Source organism: Rattus rattus, chromosome 12, assembly GCF_011064425.1.
Source record: "Rattus rattus isolate New Zealand chromosome 12, Rrattus_CSIRO_v1, whole genome shotgun sequence".
NCBI classification, from domain to species: domain Eukaryota; kingdom Metazoa; phylum Chordata; class Mammalia; order Rodentia; family Muridae; genus Rattus; species Rattus rattus.
Window position 1 is genome coordinate 90,547,507 of NC_046165.1, and position 13,536 is coordinate 90,561,042.

Below are 13,536 nucleotides of genomic sequence, written 5' to 3' on the forward strand. Positions count from 1 at the left end.
GGAACGCTGCCAACTACTACTGTGCTTGAGGTGGGGACCCCCTCACACCCTAACTGAACAGATAAGGATACTGAAGCTAGGACACTTCAGACTTTAGAAGGTAGCACAGCTGCAATTTTGTTTCCTTTTGAGACAAGTCTCACTGTGTAGCTAGACTCGCCTTGAACAAAATGGAGATCCTTCTGCTTCAGCCTCAGCCTCAGCCTCAGCCTCAGCCTCCTGAGTGCTAGGATTGTAACTGTGTATCACCGCACTTAGCTAAAACTCAAATCAGGTCTGTCTCATACAGAGCCTGCTCTTAAGATGGCCGACCCACAGAAGCCACTAAACCCCAACACAATTCCTAGGCTGTTACAATGTACCGTTGTTCTATTCCCACCTCATGGACCTGACTTCTCATTGTTCTTCCAGGCCGTTGTCAAAGCAAAGCCTGCCACACATCCCAGTGGTTTTCTACGCCCACTTCCACACTGTGTTTTCCCACCCACTCTTCTCTTCTCTGGTCTCCAAATTCAGGCCTGCCTGGGACTAGTGCCTCCAACAGACCCCGCCCCTGGCAGACGCCATGCCCCTAAAGCTGACTAATAGGCAGCTGGGCTAGGCTGACTGCTCTTGGGGAATCCCTGAGGGGCTTCAGGAAGAGCCAGGGAGTTGGAAGCCAGAATGTTCCTCCCTCACACTTACTGGCTGAGGAGCAGAGAGAAGGCTGGGGCTGCATGCCTGCAGAGGGGGCTGTTCTGTCCCGGGGGCTCCGTCCTTCAGGCACCAAGCTGCCATTCCCAGTGCGGAGCGGGGCAGCTAGCCAGCCAGGGCAGTGCAGGGCAAGGCAGAGCAGCCAAAACAAACAGAATAAGGCAGGTGAGCGAGCGAGCCGGACAGGACCCAAGCCACTGGCACTGCAGAGCCGGGGCAAGGTGAAGCCTGGGGCTGCTGTGGACACTGGACCACATCCCACTCAGCTGCCTCTGCCGGAGAGGCCTCCCGGCTGGGAACACTGCAAAGGTGAGCAGATCTAGGCTTGCAGCTTCCAAAGGAACCTTAAAACAACCTATACAAGGACCCCTGCTCCCAGGTAAGACATTCAAGAGGGGCTAGGCCATCAGGCCACCAGCCCAGCAGTGAAGACACCTCTTACTCTTGTCAGCATCAGTCTGATCTGACCTCATTCCAGCAGCCCTGAAAGCACTGTTTACGTTCATTTATCTGTATACGCTTTCCATGGTTTTGGCTCTCAAGGATATGGTGCTGTCCTACATCCTAACTCTTCTGATGGCCTGGCAGAAGGTCACTTACTGAAAGCATAGGCAGAAGTTCCAAGGAGCCATCCCAAAGAACAGGGTACAGATTCCTTGGTCTGGCCTCCATGCTCCTTACAGCTCCTGGCACCTTGGCCAGCCCCAGGTTTAGAGGCCAGTGGCCATCACAGGCCTACAGAGCCAGCCGAGTGTAGCTTCAGACACCAGATCAGTTCTCATTCCAGTGCTCCTGGCCAGGACTCGAGACCAGAGTGGCCAACTCACCCCGGTCAATCTGGGGCTGTCCTTGGGGTTTTTGTTTTTATTTCCTTCTTCTTTCTCCCCCACCCTATTCTCTCTCTCTCTCTCTCACTTTTTTTGGGGGGTGGGGTGGGGGGGTGGCCAGTCAAATGTATTACCACTGATTTACACCACAACCCTTTGTCCTCAGTTTAAAACTCAAAGTTCTATATCCCAAGAATTACCTTGGTCTTGGGAAAAACCAGGACCTATTTCTACCAATGCCTCTGCTCTGGGATGCCACCTCATTATTAACAACAGGAATGGATGGCTCTCTAAGCTCTGGCCCTGGAGACAGCTAATTTGGCCACCCTAGACTTTGGTGAAGAAGCAGCCCTTTTTTGCTTGGTCTGCTAGCACCAGACAGGGATCTCATGTATGGGAAGTAGTTTTTAGGTTAAGCCTTCCTATAGTATAAGGAGGTACCAATCCCAGTTCCAGGGACAGAAAAGACAGATGCCCCATCAATGCTGAGGTCATGGTAAGGGTCCCTTCCCCTCCAAGGGCCAGCACCTACCTTTGAGATCTTCGTCTTCTGTGGTGGTGTTGCAGCTCTCTGTGGAGCCCTGTGGGCCGAAGAGAATACAAGTACGTGATCAGCCCTTGGATGCTGAGGAACAGGAATAAGGGAGTGCCTAGAGCAATCAGAGATGTTCTACTCCACCCTTGCTCCTTAATTAGAAAACCCTCCATATCCCAATGTCCCTTCCGAGGCTTTCCTAGGCTTTCTATCAGGAAAAGGTATCACTAACGCTTTGGTCATCCTTCATCCTCCTTCTCTTATATCCCCATTAGTTCAAAATTAAAATAAAATCCCAAATAATTAAAAATTTAAATCCAAGTTTTAAAAATTAAAATACTTCCCTAAAATCCAGCATTCTGCCTTTAACATAAATCCCAGCTTACTTCTCTTCAACTACATAGCTAGCTACAATGTGTCCAAGTCATCCTACCTGAATCATCACCACAGCTTCCAGCTCTGCTAGCTACAATGTGTCTAAGCTGCCACCATGTGGTCACAGTGAACTTATAATATAATTGGACTTTATCTCTCACTTGATAAAAACTAGCTTCTTTTTGTTGCAGGAATAACCAGGCATAGGTGGTGCAAACCTTTAATCTCAACAATCAGGAGGCAGAGGCAGGTGGATCTCTGTCAATCCAAGTCTAGTTTGATCTACATTGTGAGTTCTAGGCCAGCCAGAGAGCTACATGGGGAGACCCTTAGAGCAAACAAACACCCCCACGTCCCTACCCATGCACAAAGTAAGCAAAGACTGAAAACCCTACTTCTCCAACTTCTTGACTCTACCCTCCTTTGGCCTTTGTTCCCTGAGCTCAGATCCACTTGGTTCTTTTAGGTATTACCCATGCCAAGTCTCTGCACTTGCAGTGAGTGTCGTCTGCCTCCTTCCCACCGATGGTTCACCTCTAGCTCTCATATCCCCTTGAGACGTCATTCCCTGACCACTTAATTAAAGGCCCTGCTTTACTCTCTTTACTGTGCACCACTTCCTTCAGGGTACTTATCACTTCTAGATTTTATCTCACTTGATTATTGGTATGTTATCAACTGGGTCTTGACCTACAGCCTCCCCACCCCCATGAAAATCTGTTTTGTCCTCTCTATAAAGCAGAGCCATGGCATTTAGTAATGTTAGTAAAAATTCAGGAGTGGGAAGTTATACTAAAAGAGAATGCTGGGGGTTTGGGATTTAGTTCAGTGGTAGAGCGCTTGCCTAGCAAGCGCAAGGCCCCTAGGTTTGGTCCCCAGCTCTGAAAAAAAAAAAAAAAAAAAAAAAAAAAAAAAAAAAAAAAAAAAAAAAGAAAAAAAAAAGAGAGAAAGAGAATGCTACAATGTCTGCCTATACTCTTGTCTTTTTGGAGAGTGTGTGTGTGTGTGTAGGCTATGCATGTATGTATGGGTGTGAGAGTATGTATGGTGTATGCTGTGCATGTATGTATGGGTGTGAGAGCATGTATGGTGTATGCTGTGCATGTATGTATGGGTGTGAGAGCATGTATGGTGTATGCTGTGTATGTATGTATGGGTGTGAGAGCACTTATGGTGTATGCTGTTGCATGTATGTATGGGTGTGAGAGCACCTATGTTGTATGCTGTGCATGTACGTATGGGTGTGAGAGCACCTATGGTGTATGCTGTGCATGTATGGGCATGAGTACAGGTATGGAGGCCAGAGACTGGTGCTGTTTGTTCTCTTCAATTGCTCTCTACTCTGTTTACTGAGGCAAGCTCTATGGCTAAACCTAGAACTTGTTAATTTGGTTAGTCTAACCAGCCAGATTGTCTGGGAGATCCGTTTCTACCTCCTGTGTGCTGGGACTCTAAGTGGGCCACCATGTGGGTTCTGGGGCTCCAAGCTCCAGTCTTCATGCTTGCTCAGTAAGTACTTTATTCACCAAGTATCTCCAAGGGCTTTGCCTTCTTTTCCCCTCCCCACTTTCCTCCTCCTCCTCCTCACTAAACTTCTTAACTCATGGAGATAACTATTCCTATGTGTAACTTGCAAATAAAGCTGAGGTAGGAAGTGTGTAAGTGACTTGCTCAGCGGTTTATAGCCAAGATCCACACCAGATCAATCCAACTGTAAAGTCTAGGCTCAGAGTCAGTAATCTCTTTCACTCCTCAGAATGCAGTCTGACAGGCCCTGGACTCCACAAACACTTCCACCTTGGGGAACAGCCCGCTTGTAACAGCCACTGACCTCTCAGACCCCAGAAACTCAGTCCAGTTGTTTCCTGCTGAGAGAGAAGTAGAGCAGATTTGGTGGCCACTCACTCACCTTGATCCCATCTGTAGCATTATGTACCACGGTGGTTTGTGGCTCCTGTGAGAGAAGATACAAATTACCCTCCTGATTTGGGGACTTAAGCTCTCCCCTGAGGGAATCCCCACACCCTTACACAGTACCCTTAGAGACCCTATGATGACCACTGAGGCCTGCCCACCAGCCATCCCTACAAGAAAAATATATACTGGCTCAACTAGGGTCCCAGAGAGGTAGGCAACCCTGGATTTAGTTGACAGCACTGGCTGGTAAAGAGAAGCTTGGAAGAGGCAGGTTCTCAGGAAGCTGAGAGGACGGGGCCTCTGTGCTTGAAGCTTGTTGGGTCTGAGGGTTCTTCCTAGATCGGAGCCCCATGGGGCAAATATACAAGAGGAGCTGTGGGATTCGGAGCACAGGTCAGGCCCTGCCAACAGTGTTCATCAAGGGGTGCACAGAAGACGGGGACACAGGGAAAGCAGAAAAGAGAATCTCCCAGTAAGACCTAAGATGCCCCTTCAGCAGGCTGAGCTCAGGGAGGTGCCCATTTCACCCTCCTTCTGCCTTCCCTAGATGGCTCTACGGCACCACACTGTAACAAGAGGGCCCACGGGAAGTAGAAGGCATAGCAGCCTGATCACTTGTCCCCTGTTCCCTTCCTGCCAGCTCATCAGCTAGCCAGCACTAACAGTGAGAGCTCCGTGATACGCATACTCTGATGTAGGAACCCAGAGAGGACTGAACAGAGAGACATCGGGGAGCCCCAGTCCTCCCTCCTGTTCTTAACTATGCAAAGGAGAGGTTGAGGCAGGTTCTACAAGGAGGCTTCTAAGAACTAACGATCAGGTACCAAGAGAGCTCCTATTCTGTGCTTTTTAAAGCAACTCGCCTCCCCGGCCCCGAGAGCAGACCCACTAGGGGTCAGGCTTGGGGTTGGAGGCCTAACCAGCGGCCCTGATCACTCCCCCCAACAGCAAGGAGCAGGAGCAGTGGTTCTGCCATGCAGGATGGAACATTGCCAAGCAGGAGGATGAAAGGCAGCCTGTGGGGCAGCACAGAGCAGTGTGCCCTATGGGAGGAACATGACAGAAGCTGAGGAGTCCTAGGAAGGTAAGGCAAGAAGAGAGAGGAGGTGGGAGGGGCAGGAGGCAGCCAGGGTCAGAGGTGGAGAAGCCGTAGTCAGAGGTACCATGGCCGTCTGCAAGGGCGCGGGCTCTTGGGCTGGGCTTACGAGACTGTTTTTGTTGTTGCTCTGTGGCTGAGACAAGAAAACAGATGGTTTAGTTCTCCAGAGTCACCAAAATTGCTCAGGTTTGACTCCCAGACCTCCCTTGTCCCCAGTCTGGCGCAGAGGTGCCAGGCCTGAGGTGGCAACTGTAACACTGTGGATGGGAGCAATGGTTAGAGAGGTGGAGAACTTCGGGAGCCCCGGAGACCTAGCTCTGGAGGCGTCCTCGCTGCAGGACTAGCGGAAGACTTATTTTAAAGCATCTCTCCGGAAACTTCTGCTTACTCCGGGTGCCACGCCACCAGAGTCGCACCAGATGCAAAGAGGTTCAGGATTTTCTTCCCACATTACAGGTAGGAAAAAATGGTGACTTAAAGCAGAAAACTGGGAACTCTGGCTCCCCCGTTGCCCTTTCCCCCCCGACACCTGCATTTCCTTCCCCTCTTGCAATATCAGTCTGAAGTGTGATATGAAGAGGAGGGAGGAAATGAGGAAGAACACCGGGCCTCGGGGTGGAATTCGACTTGGGGATGAGATGTTGCCACAGACCTCCTGCTCCTCATCTTCCACCTGCCAAGCCTTGAGCCTGATCAGCTGGAAGCGAGGGCAGAACGCCAGGGAAGGGCAGGCCAATCTCGGCAGTGGTTGTGGCTGCAGTCCCAGCACTCAGCTCCCAGGAAAGAACAAGCCGCCCGGCAAGTCAATATTCCTAATGGCAACTCGACCACCAGGGATATTCCTTGCCTTTTAAAACATTACAGAGTGACACAGCCAAGAAAGAGTGTGGAGGGGCTGGAGAGGAAGGAAGAAGGCCAATCCCCAGTGCAAGGACCCGCATCAGTGCTCCCTGCCTCTTCCGACTCCCTGAACGATTGAACGCAGTCCCACTGGGTCCCAGTGCAGTCACAGCCACAAAGGAGCAGCCTGACAACCCGAGTTCTTCCACAGGCACAGAGACAAACGTAGTGGGCCTCTGTTCAGAGCGTAAGTGAAGAAAGGTCGATGGTCGGAACACATTTCTTCTCTCCACAGAATGCATCCAGACTCTTTTACATCTTGCCTAGAGGCCTCGTGGCCCAGATCTAAGTTATACGACCCAGCTTGCTGTCAGTGGCTGAGATCTCCTCAAAACCGGGGCTAGGCATGGAATCTTGAGTCAACATCAAGTACTATTAAGACGCTACTGAATTCTACAGGCTGGAAAGAAGTCCCCATGTTAAACAAACAAACAAACAAACAAACAAACAAACAACAACAAAGACCCCCGTCACCAACAAGACACACCACAGCAACTGCTATCTTCTGTTCCTATCCTGAGACAGCAGAGGGCAGAATACTCCTGATTCCCTGGTTGGGGCTGCCGAGAAGGGTGCCCAGCCTACAAAGCTGGGTTGACCTTAAGACCTTTGGGGAGGAGGGGGAGGATGAACACTCCATAAGACAGGCCTTTTCTGCAGAGGAACACCCCAGGGGCCGCACCTCTGGTTATAATGGACGGTATAATGACTGGGCTGCTTGTTCCCTTGGTGCCCTGTGTCCCATGAGAAAAAGATGCATTTACTGTAGTCTCTCAGTGTAGCTGTTCCCCGAGGGCTGGGTGGGCAGGCTACAACCCTGGACCTAGCAGGAAAATGCGATTTTCATAGGACAGCAAGGTTTAGAGCCACGAACGGACCATTCTCATTACACAGCTGCCTCCTGGACGTCAGGCCCCAGGAAGCAGCTGCTAGGACCTAGAGACAAGGCCTCATCTCCTGAGTGACAGTCTCCTGTGCTTGCTGCCCTTTCCCAAACCCCTACCAGCTTTAGTCCCTACAGAGGACTATGGGCAGCTCTCCATCCTCCACAGCAGGGGGAGCCATGGCACCTTCCAGTGCCCACTGCCAAGACCACGGGGTGACCTTGGGCAATGGCCCCCACCTGGCAGGACAGGCCGCACCTGCCCACACAGCACAGACATGCAGTGAGGATGAGTGACGCACGCGCACATGGCAGAATGGGTCTGCATGGCTGGCAGGCGGGCACAAGCAGCATGGAGTGGGGGGTGGGTGGGCAGGCAAGGCTCACCATTAGGTGCACGCTGGAACTCGACTTCCTTTTCTGGACACACCACAGCAAGAGGGAAAGAGAAGGGGAGAGAGGAGGTGAGAAGAGAAGCACAGAGACACTGCAGGTTAGTGCACCAGCTCGGGCTCTGCATCGGGGAGAGAGGAGGAAGAGGAGGGAGAGGAGGAGGGAGAGGAGGAGCAGCAACCCCGGAGTCAGCATCAAAGGGTTAAAACAGTACACGGACCACAGGCACATACACTCTTCCAGCCGCTGGAGAACTCTTCTGTCACAACACAGAAAATTTAGTGTACTCTGAGAAGCCTGTCTTGTCCAGTCACAAGCGTGTGTGTGTGTGTGTGTGTGTGTGTGTGTGTTTGGGTTGATAGGACTGGTACACTCAGGAGAGCATTCTACAGCGAGGACGGTCTGAAATGTGAGTGGGTAGCGACCAGAGATATAACCAAAGCCACTACAGGATGCTCCAAGCCTTACTAACCCTTGACTTCTGACCTCAGCGAGGCTGCGAATGCTCTTCAGATAAAAGACTGTGAACTCTTTGTCTTACAGTTAAGTTTATAACTTAAACTGTTTATAAAAGATGTGTGTGTTCTCTTGCCTTTTGTCATTACTAGAAATAGAAGCATAGCAGTGCTGGTAATTAAGACTATGGTGAGAAGAAGAAGCAGGGGTGGGGAGCCAGGCGAGTGCTGAGCCGTAACTCTTTAACCACCCCTCGATGCTCTGACCTCAGGTTCCACGTGAGGCCAGAGCATCAAAACCAAGACCAAACAGCACACTGAAAACACACCGGAGTAGACTAAGAGGCTAAGGTAATTATGACTTTTATAATTAGCTCACTGGGAGACAGAAATCTCCTTGGAATATGTCTGTTGTTTGACTTTCGTGCATTCACTTAACGACATCCAATACTGCTTACCGAGGGCTGTTCTGGGCATGATAAACATATCTGGGAAAAGGTTTTTGTCCTCAAGGGACCAACATTCTACTTTAAGAGATGTTTTCTGGAAAGGTGCTACTAGTATTTAGAAGAATATTTCAGAGGATAATGGGGTATGTGGGAGTATGTGTACATGTGTGAAAATGTCATAATGAAACCCATTACTATGCATAATTTATATGTAAAACATTAAAAAATAAATTTGTCCGTAATTTGGACTTGAATTAAAGGAGAAGAACCACCTATCATGGTTTCCTTTTGCCTTAGTGCTTTGCTGCTTTGAGACGGTCTTGCTATATAGTCTAGGACGGTCCTGAACTCACAGCCCTTCTGCCTGAGGTCTCTTGGGTAGTTGTATCACAGCCATGTGCCACCACACTGGGCTTGTGTAAACCTCTTTGCTGTTCGTTTTAGAGCAGCACTTCGAATAGTTCAGGCTGCCTTTGACCAAGATATATAACCAGGAATTAATTTAAACTCCTGACCCCCCTGCCTTCACCTCCTAGTGTGTGGACGTGCCAGCTTGCCTTTTGAATCTGCTCAAATATGAGGTATTTCCAAAATTACCCCTCAAAAGAAGGGCACTGCCTTACATATGCATCGAGCGCATTCACCTGTCCAGAGAGCTACCTGCTACTTATCTTCCTACCTAACCACCTCATCCTTTCCCCAACAAGGATTCATACTTGTTCTTTTTCTCTCACTATTTTTCCCTTAGGTAGGTCCTCACTGTGACCCACTCTGGCCTCTCAAGTACTGAGATTCCAGGTGTGAGTCACTGCACTCAGCCGGATTGATAAGACTGACAGCTAAAATCAGATCAATTAATGAGTGCTGCGCTGACCAGGTTTGCTGAAGGTGCCCCCCCCCCCCAGCTAAAACAGAGCATGCGTCTCCAACGTAAGCTCTGAGAAGCAGGTTCGCACTCTGTCACTTGGTTCTGGTAATTTCCTGGTTGTCCAAGGCCACTGCAGTTGCTGTAAGCCTGCCCTCTTCTAGTTTCTCTGTCCATCTTCTCAGGGTTCTGCCCGCAGCCACACACAGCCGGGCTCCTTCTCAACCAGAACACCACAGCATTGTTTAAATGCCAGATCACTTTCAGAGGACCATGTCTGACTTCTATTTAAAAACTGCACATAAATTTAAAATTTTACACAGTTAAGAGGGGTCAGGCCTCTTTTTCATACTCAATTAAAACAAATGCTCAGGGGCTGGGGACTTAGCTCAGTGGTAGAGCGCTTACCTGGCAAGTGCAAGGCCCTGGGTTCGGACCCCAGCTCCAAAAAAAAAAAAAAAGAACCAAAAAAAAAAAAAAAAAAACAAATGCTCAAAGAACACTTAACTGTAACTTTTTCTTTTTCATTAAAAAATAAAGCAAACTTGGATGGTCACTCTGGCTTGAATGCCAAGCTGTCTAGAGGCCTCACAGAATCTGAGTGTTTGTGGTCCTCCTCAGTCCTCACCTTCAGGAGTGGAGCTCCCTTCTCCACAGACCTTGGGTCAAAGCATCAACCCTCTTAAGAAGCCTGAACGGAGCTCAAGCTCTCTAGTTCAAAGCTGTGGGACTCAGTATCTGCTCAAACCTACTCTAGATGTTGAAAACGTCTCGCAGAAACATCTGAGCGGAGGGGAAGGGAACTTTTCTATGGACCGTTAGCTGAAGAGCTCAGAGAAAGCACTGGAAAAGGAAGAGATTCTAGAAAAACCCCAATGAGAAAGCTCAGGACCTTCTGAATGACTTTTTTGCTTCCCTCATGTTTCTGGCCGTCGGCTCAAATTTCAAGAGTGCCTACAAAGGTCCAAAGCCCCACCTTGGTCTTTTCCTTTTCTTCCAATCACACAATTATAGAAAAACTATAATCACATTGCAAACAGTTTGAAAAACAAAGGGGGATTCTGGGTGATTTTTTTTTTTTTTTTTGCCCAAATCCCTATTGCTCCTCTGGTTTTCCACATGCAATTATCAATAGTATAAGGTACACAGCACACAGACATGTATGCTACACTTTAAAATCAGTACTTTTGAGTTAAAAATCGATTTCTTTTTTTTTGGGGGGGGGGCTTAGCTTTGACTCACTCTGTTGCTAAGGATAACTTTGAAACTTCTTAACCTTAGTAACAAGGACGACTCTGGACTTCCTGTCTCCACGGGCCATGAGCACAGGCACGTGCCGACCTGTTCACTAGTTTCTTTTTATTTTTAGTGGAGAAGAGTCTGATTTGCTGACTATATTAATGCACAGTCCAGGTGAGGAAGCAGAAAAAAAAAAAAAACCACAATAACAGAAAAATGTTTGGGAAGCTACAATCAAATACTTTTGAGTTTTTGTTTTGTTTTGTTTTTTTTTGGGTTTTTTTTCCTGTCCCCATATTATATGTTGAATAAGAATCTAGTTATGCTGTATTTTAAATAATACAGTTTAGGGGCCAGAGAGAGAGAGAGAGATGGCTCAGCAGACGATGTTCTTGCAGAGGCATGGGTTTTGATGCCGGTGCCAACCTGACCATTCACAACTGGCTACTTGGTTCCCGATCTGCCTGAAGAGGGTCTGAGATAAAGCTCTGCTCTAAGCCACCAGAGACAGGGACTAAAGTACAGTGTTCTGCAAGAGCAGCGCCTGTTCCAAACTTCTGAACCATCTCCGACTGGAGATGACTAACTTTTTTTTTTTAAAGATTTTATTTATTCATTTTATATATGACGAGTGCACTGTCACTGTCTTCAGACACACCAGAAGAGTGCATCAGATCTTGTTACAGATGGTTGTGAGCCACCATGTGGTTACTGGGATTTGAACTCATGACCTTTGGAAGAGCAGTCAGTGCTCTTAACTGCTGAGCCATCTCTCCAGCCCCATGACTAACTTTCTAATGGCCTATTAGATGGGTTGGTTCCTCATTATCATGTAATCAGTTATCTCCAGTTGGCTTTTGAGACAGTTTCAGTCTTTTCACATAATGGCACACGAAACACCTTCCTGTCTTCAGCTTTTCCCACTTTGCATTACTTTCTCAGAATTCCTAGAAGACCATGCCCAGAAGCAAAGTCAGGAACATCCGTATGGTTTTGACACTGATTTTACTACCACCGCTAACTTAATAAGAAGGACAGCGCATTGCCTGACAGGGTTCCTCCGTGCAGCCCTGGCTGTCCTGGCACTCGCTCTGTGGAGCAGACTCTGTTTCAATCACATTTCCTTGGTAGTAATAAGGCTAAAGTTGTCTTCTTGACCTATCTTCCCATCTTCAGGTGGTCTATGGATCTTCTTAGATCATTTTTCTACTTTTTTTTTTTTAAAAAAAGGGGTGGGTACTATATTTGTTCAACACTTTAATAAAAGGATTCCCATGCCACCATACCTGTGATTACCCCACCCCACCCCCTTCCCGCATCAGTACTAAGGACCCGTCATGCTAGGCAAGCGCTCTACAGCTGATCTGTAAGTCCCCACAGTCACAGCTGCTCTGTTAACTCTGGCCACTGCTTTCTAAAACACGTGTTTCTTGGCCTCTTATCCCATCACAACAGTAAAACCTGTTTCTCAGAAAAAAAGCATAGCTTAGAACCCATCTACCAAATACATATCAGGCCAGACACACAACGGCTAAGTTTCCCACTCGTGTTCCCAGGTGGCCGGCTGCTCCGTCCAGAGCCTCCTCCTCGACCCTCCAGGGCCGTCTGGCTTTGCCGCACTTTTGTTGCTCTTCGGCACCTGTTCCTTTTCCATTTCCTTTGCTAGAATCTCTTTTTCCAATACCTTAATAACATATAAGTTTCTTCCCTTTTATAATATCCTTAAGTTTTGATGTTTTAGACTTCTATGGGAGAAGGAATGGATTAACATTCAATAGCTGATTCTGTCTGCCACTCAAGGCCTCGGGAATCTAAATTCCAGGCTGCACCCTGAAATTGAGTTGTAAAAGGTTTATTTATTTTTATTTTATCCGTACAGGTGTTCTGTTTTCATGTATGTCTGCGAACCATGCTGAATGCAGAGACCACAGGGGTCAGGGGTCATTCGATCCTCTGGAATTACAGTTACAGACAGTTCTGAGTTGTCACATGAGTTCTGGGAACTGAACCCAGGTCCTCTGCAAGTGCAAAACATGGGCCACTGAAAACACCCCTGGCTCTGGAATCTGCACATATTATAATTATCCTCTTAGGATCAGGTTACATGGTTATACCAGATAGTCGTCTTTGAAACTATTATCTTAGGAAAGTTTTGAGCCTGTCAGAAACTTGGTTCACAAAGATGGTCATAACAGCATATACCAACTCATGGGAGGGAGAGACAGGAGAGTCAAGGGTTCAAGGCTAGAGATGGACTCTTCCCAGGGTCATACCACTTGGTTCCCAGCAGCCATTAAAAACATCCCAATTGGATATGTCATCTGTCCCTTAATCTCAATGAGATCAAAATATACTTTCCCCACCTGAACAGATACTTTATTCATAACCACTCTGTTTAACAGTCAAGGCTGGACACACCTTGACATTGTCTGATGAATTAATGTCCGTTCATCTGTCCGTCCGTCTGTCCGTCCATCCTTCCTTCCTTCCTTTTTTGAGACAGGATCTCTCTCTCTGTAGTCCTGGCTGTCAGTGAGTCAGCCTCAGCCTCACAAAGATCTACTTGTCTCTGCCTCTTTTTTTAGGGGGTATGGGGGTTAAAGACAGGGTTTCTCTGTAGCTTTGGCTGTCCTGGAACTCTTACCTCTGCCTCCTGAGTGCTTTAAAGGTTTTCACCACCATGTCCAGCTAATTCTTTTTCTTTTCTGTGCTCGTGGCTCAGGATAGACCTGACCCTTTGACATGCCTACCACTGCCTTCCGAGTTTACGAGACTGTGTGCCCCAATTCCAGTTTGAGGCTTTTCGGGCACACCTGTAATCATAGCAGGTATTCTCTGTGTTATGTGTAGCCAGACCATGACTTCAGGTAACCTCTATGCTGACTTAGTTAGAATTCGTGTCGACA

At 48.1% G+C, this 13,536-nt stretch overlaps 1 protein-coding gene across 19 annotated transcripts in view; it reads right to left on the reverse strand.

The window, feature by feature from the left end:
* Nucleotides 1–13,536, reverse strand: part of Camk2g (calcium/calmodulin dependent protein kinase II gamma) — a 58,312-nt gene that overhangs the window by 5,924 nt on the left and 38,852 nt on the right. For 4 of the 19 annotated variants that reach the window (XR_004389663.1, XM_032918348.1, XM_032918346.1 and 1 more), the window contains 5 exons: nt 7,617–7,649; nt 5,511–5,579; nt 4,340–4,384; nt 2,053–2,101; nt 685–798 (listed from right to left, as the gene is read on the reverse strand). Coding sequence is in view for 18 of the 19 variants with exons in the window: in XM_032918348.1 (XP_032774239.1) it covers nt 685–798; nt 2,053–2,101; nt 4,340–4,384; nt 5,511–5,579; nt 7,617–7,649 (310 nt within the window). In the remaining variant the exon portion in view is untranslated. The remainder of the gene's footprint in view (nt 1–684; nt 799–2,052; nt 2,102–4,339; nt 4,385–5,510; nt 5,580–7,616; nt 7,650–13,536) is intronic. The other 15 variants (XM_032918350.1, XM_032918347.1, XM_032918354.1 and 12 more) reach the window with 8 other exon arrangements.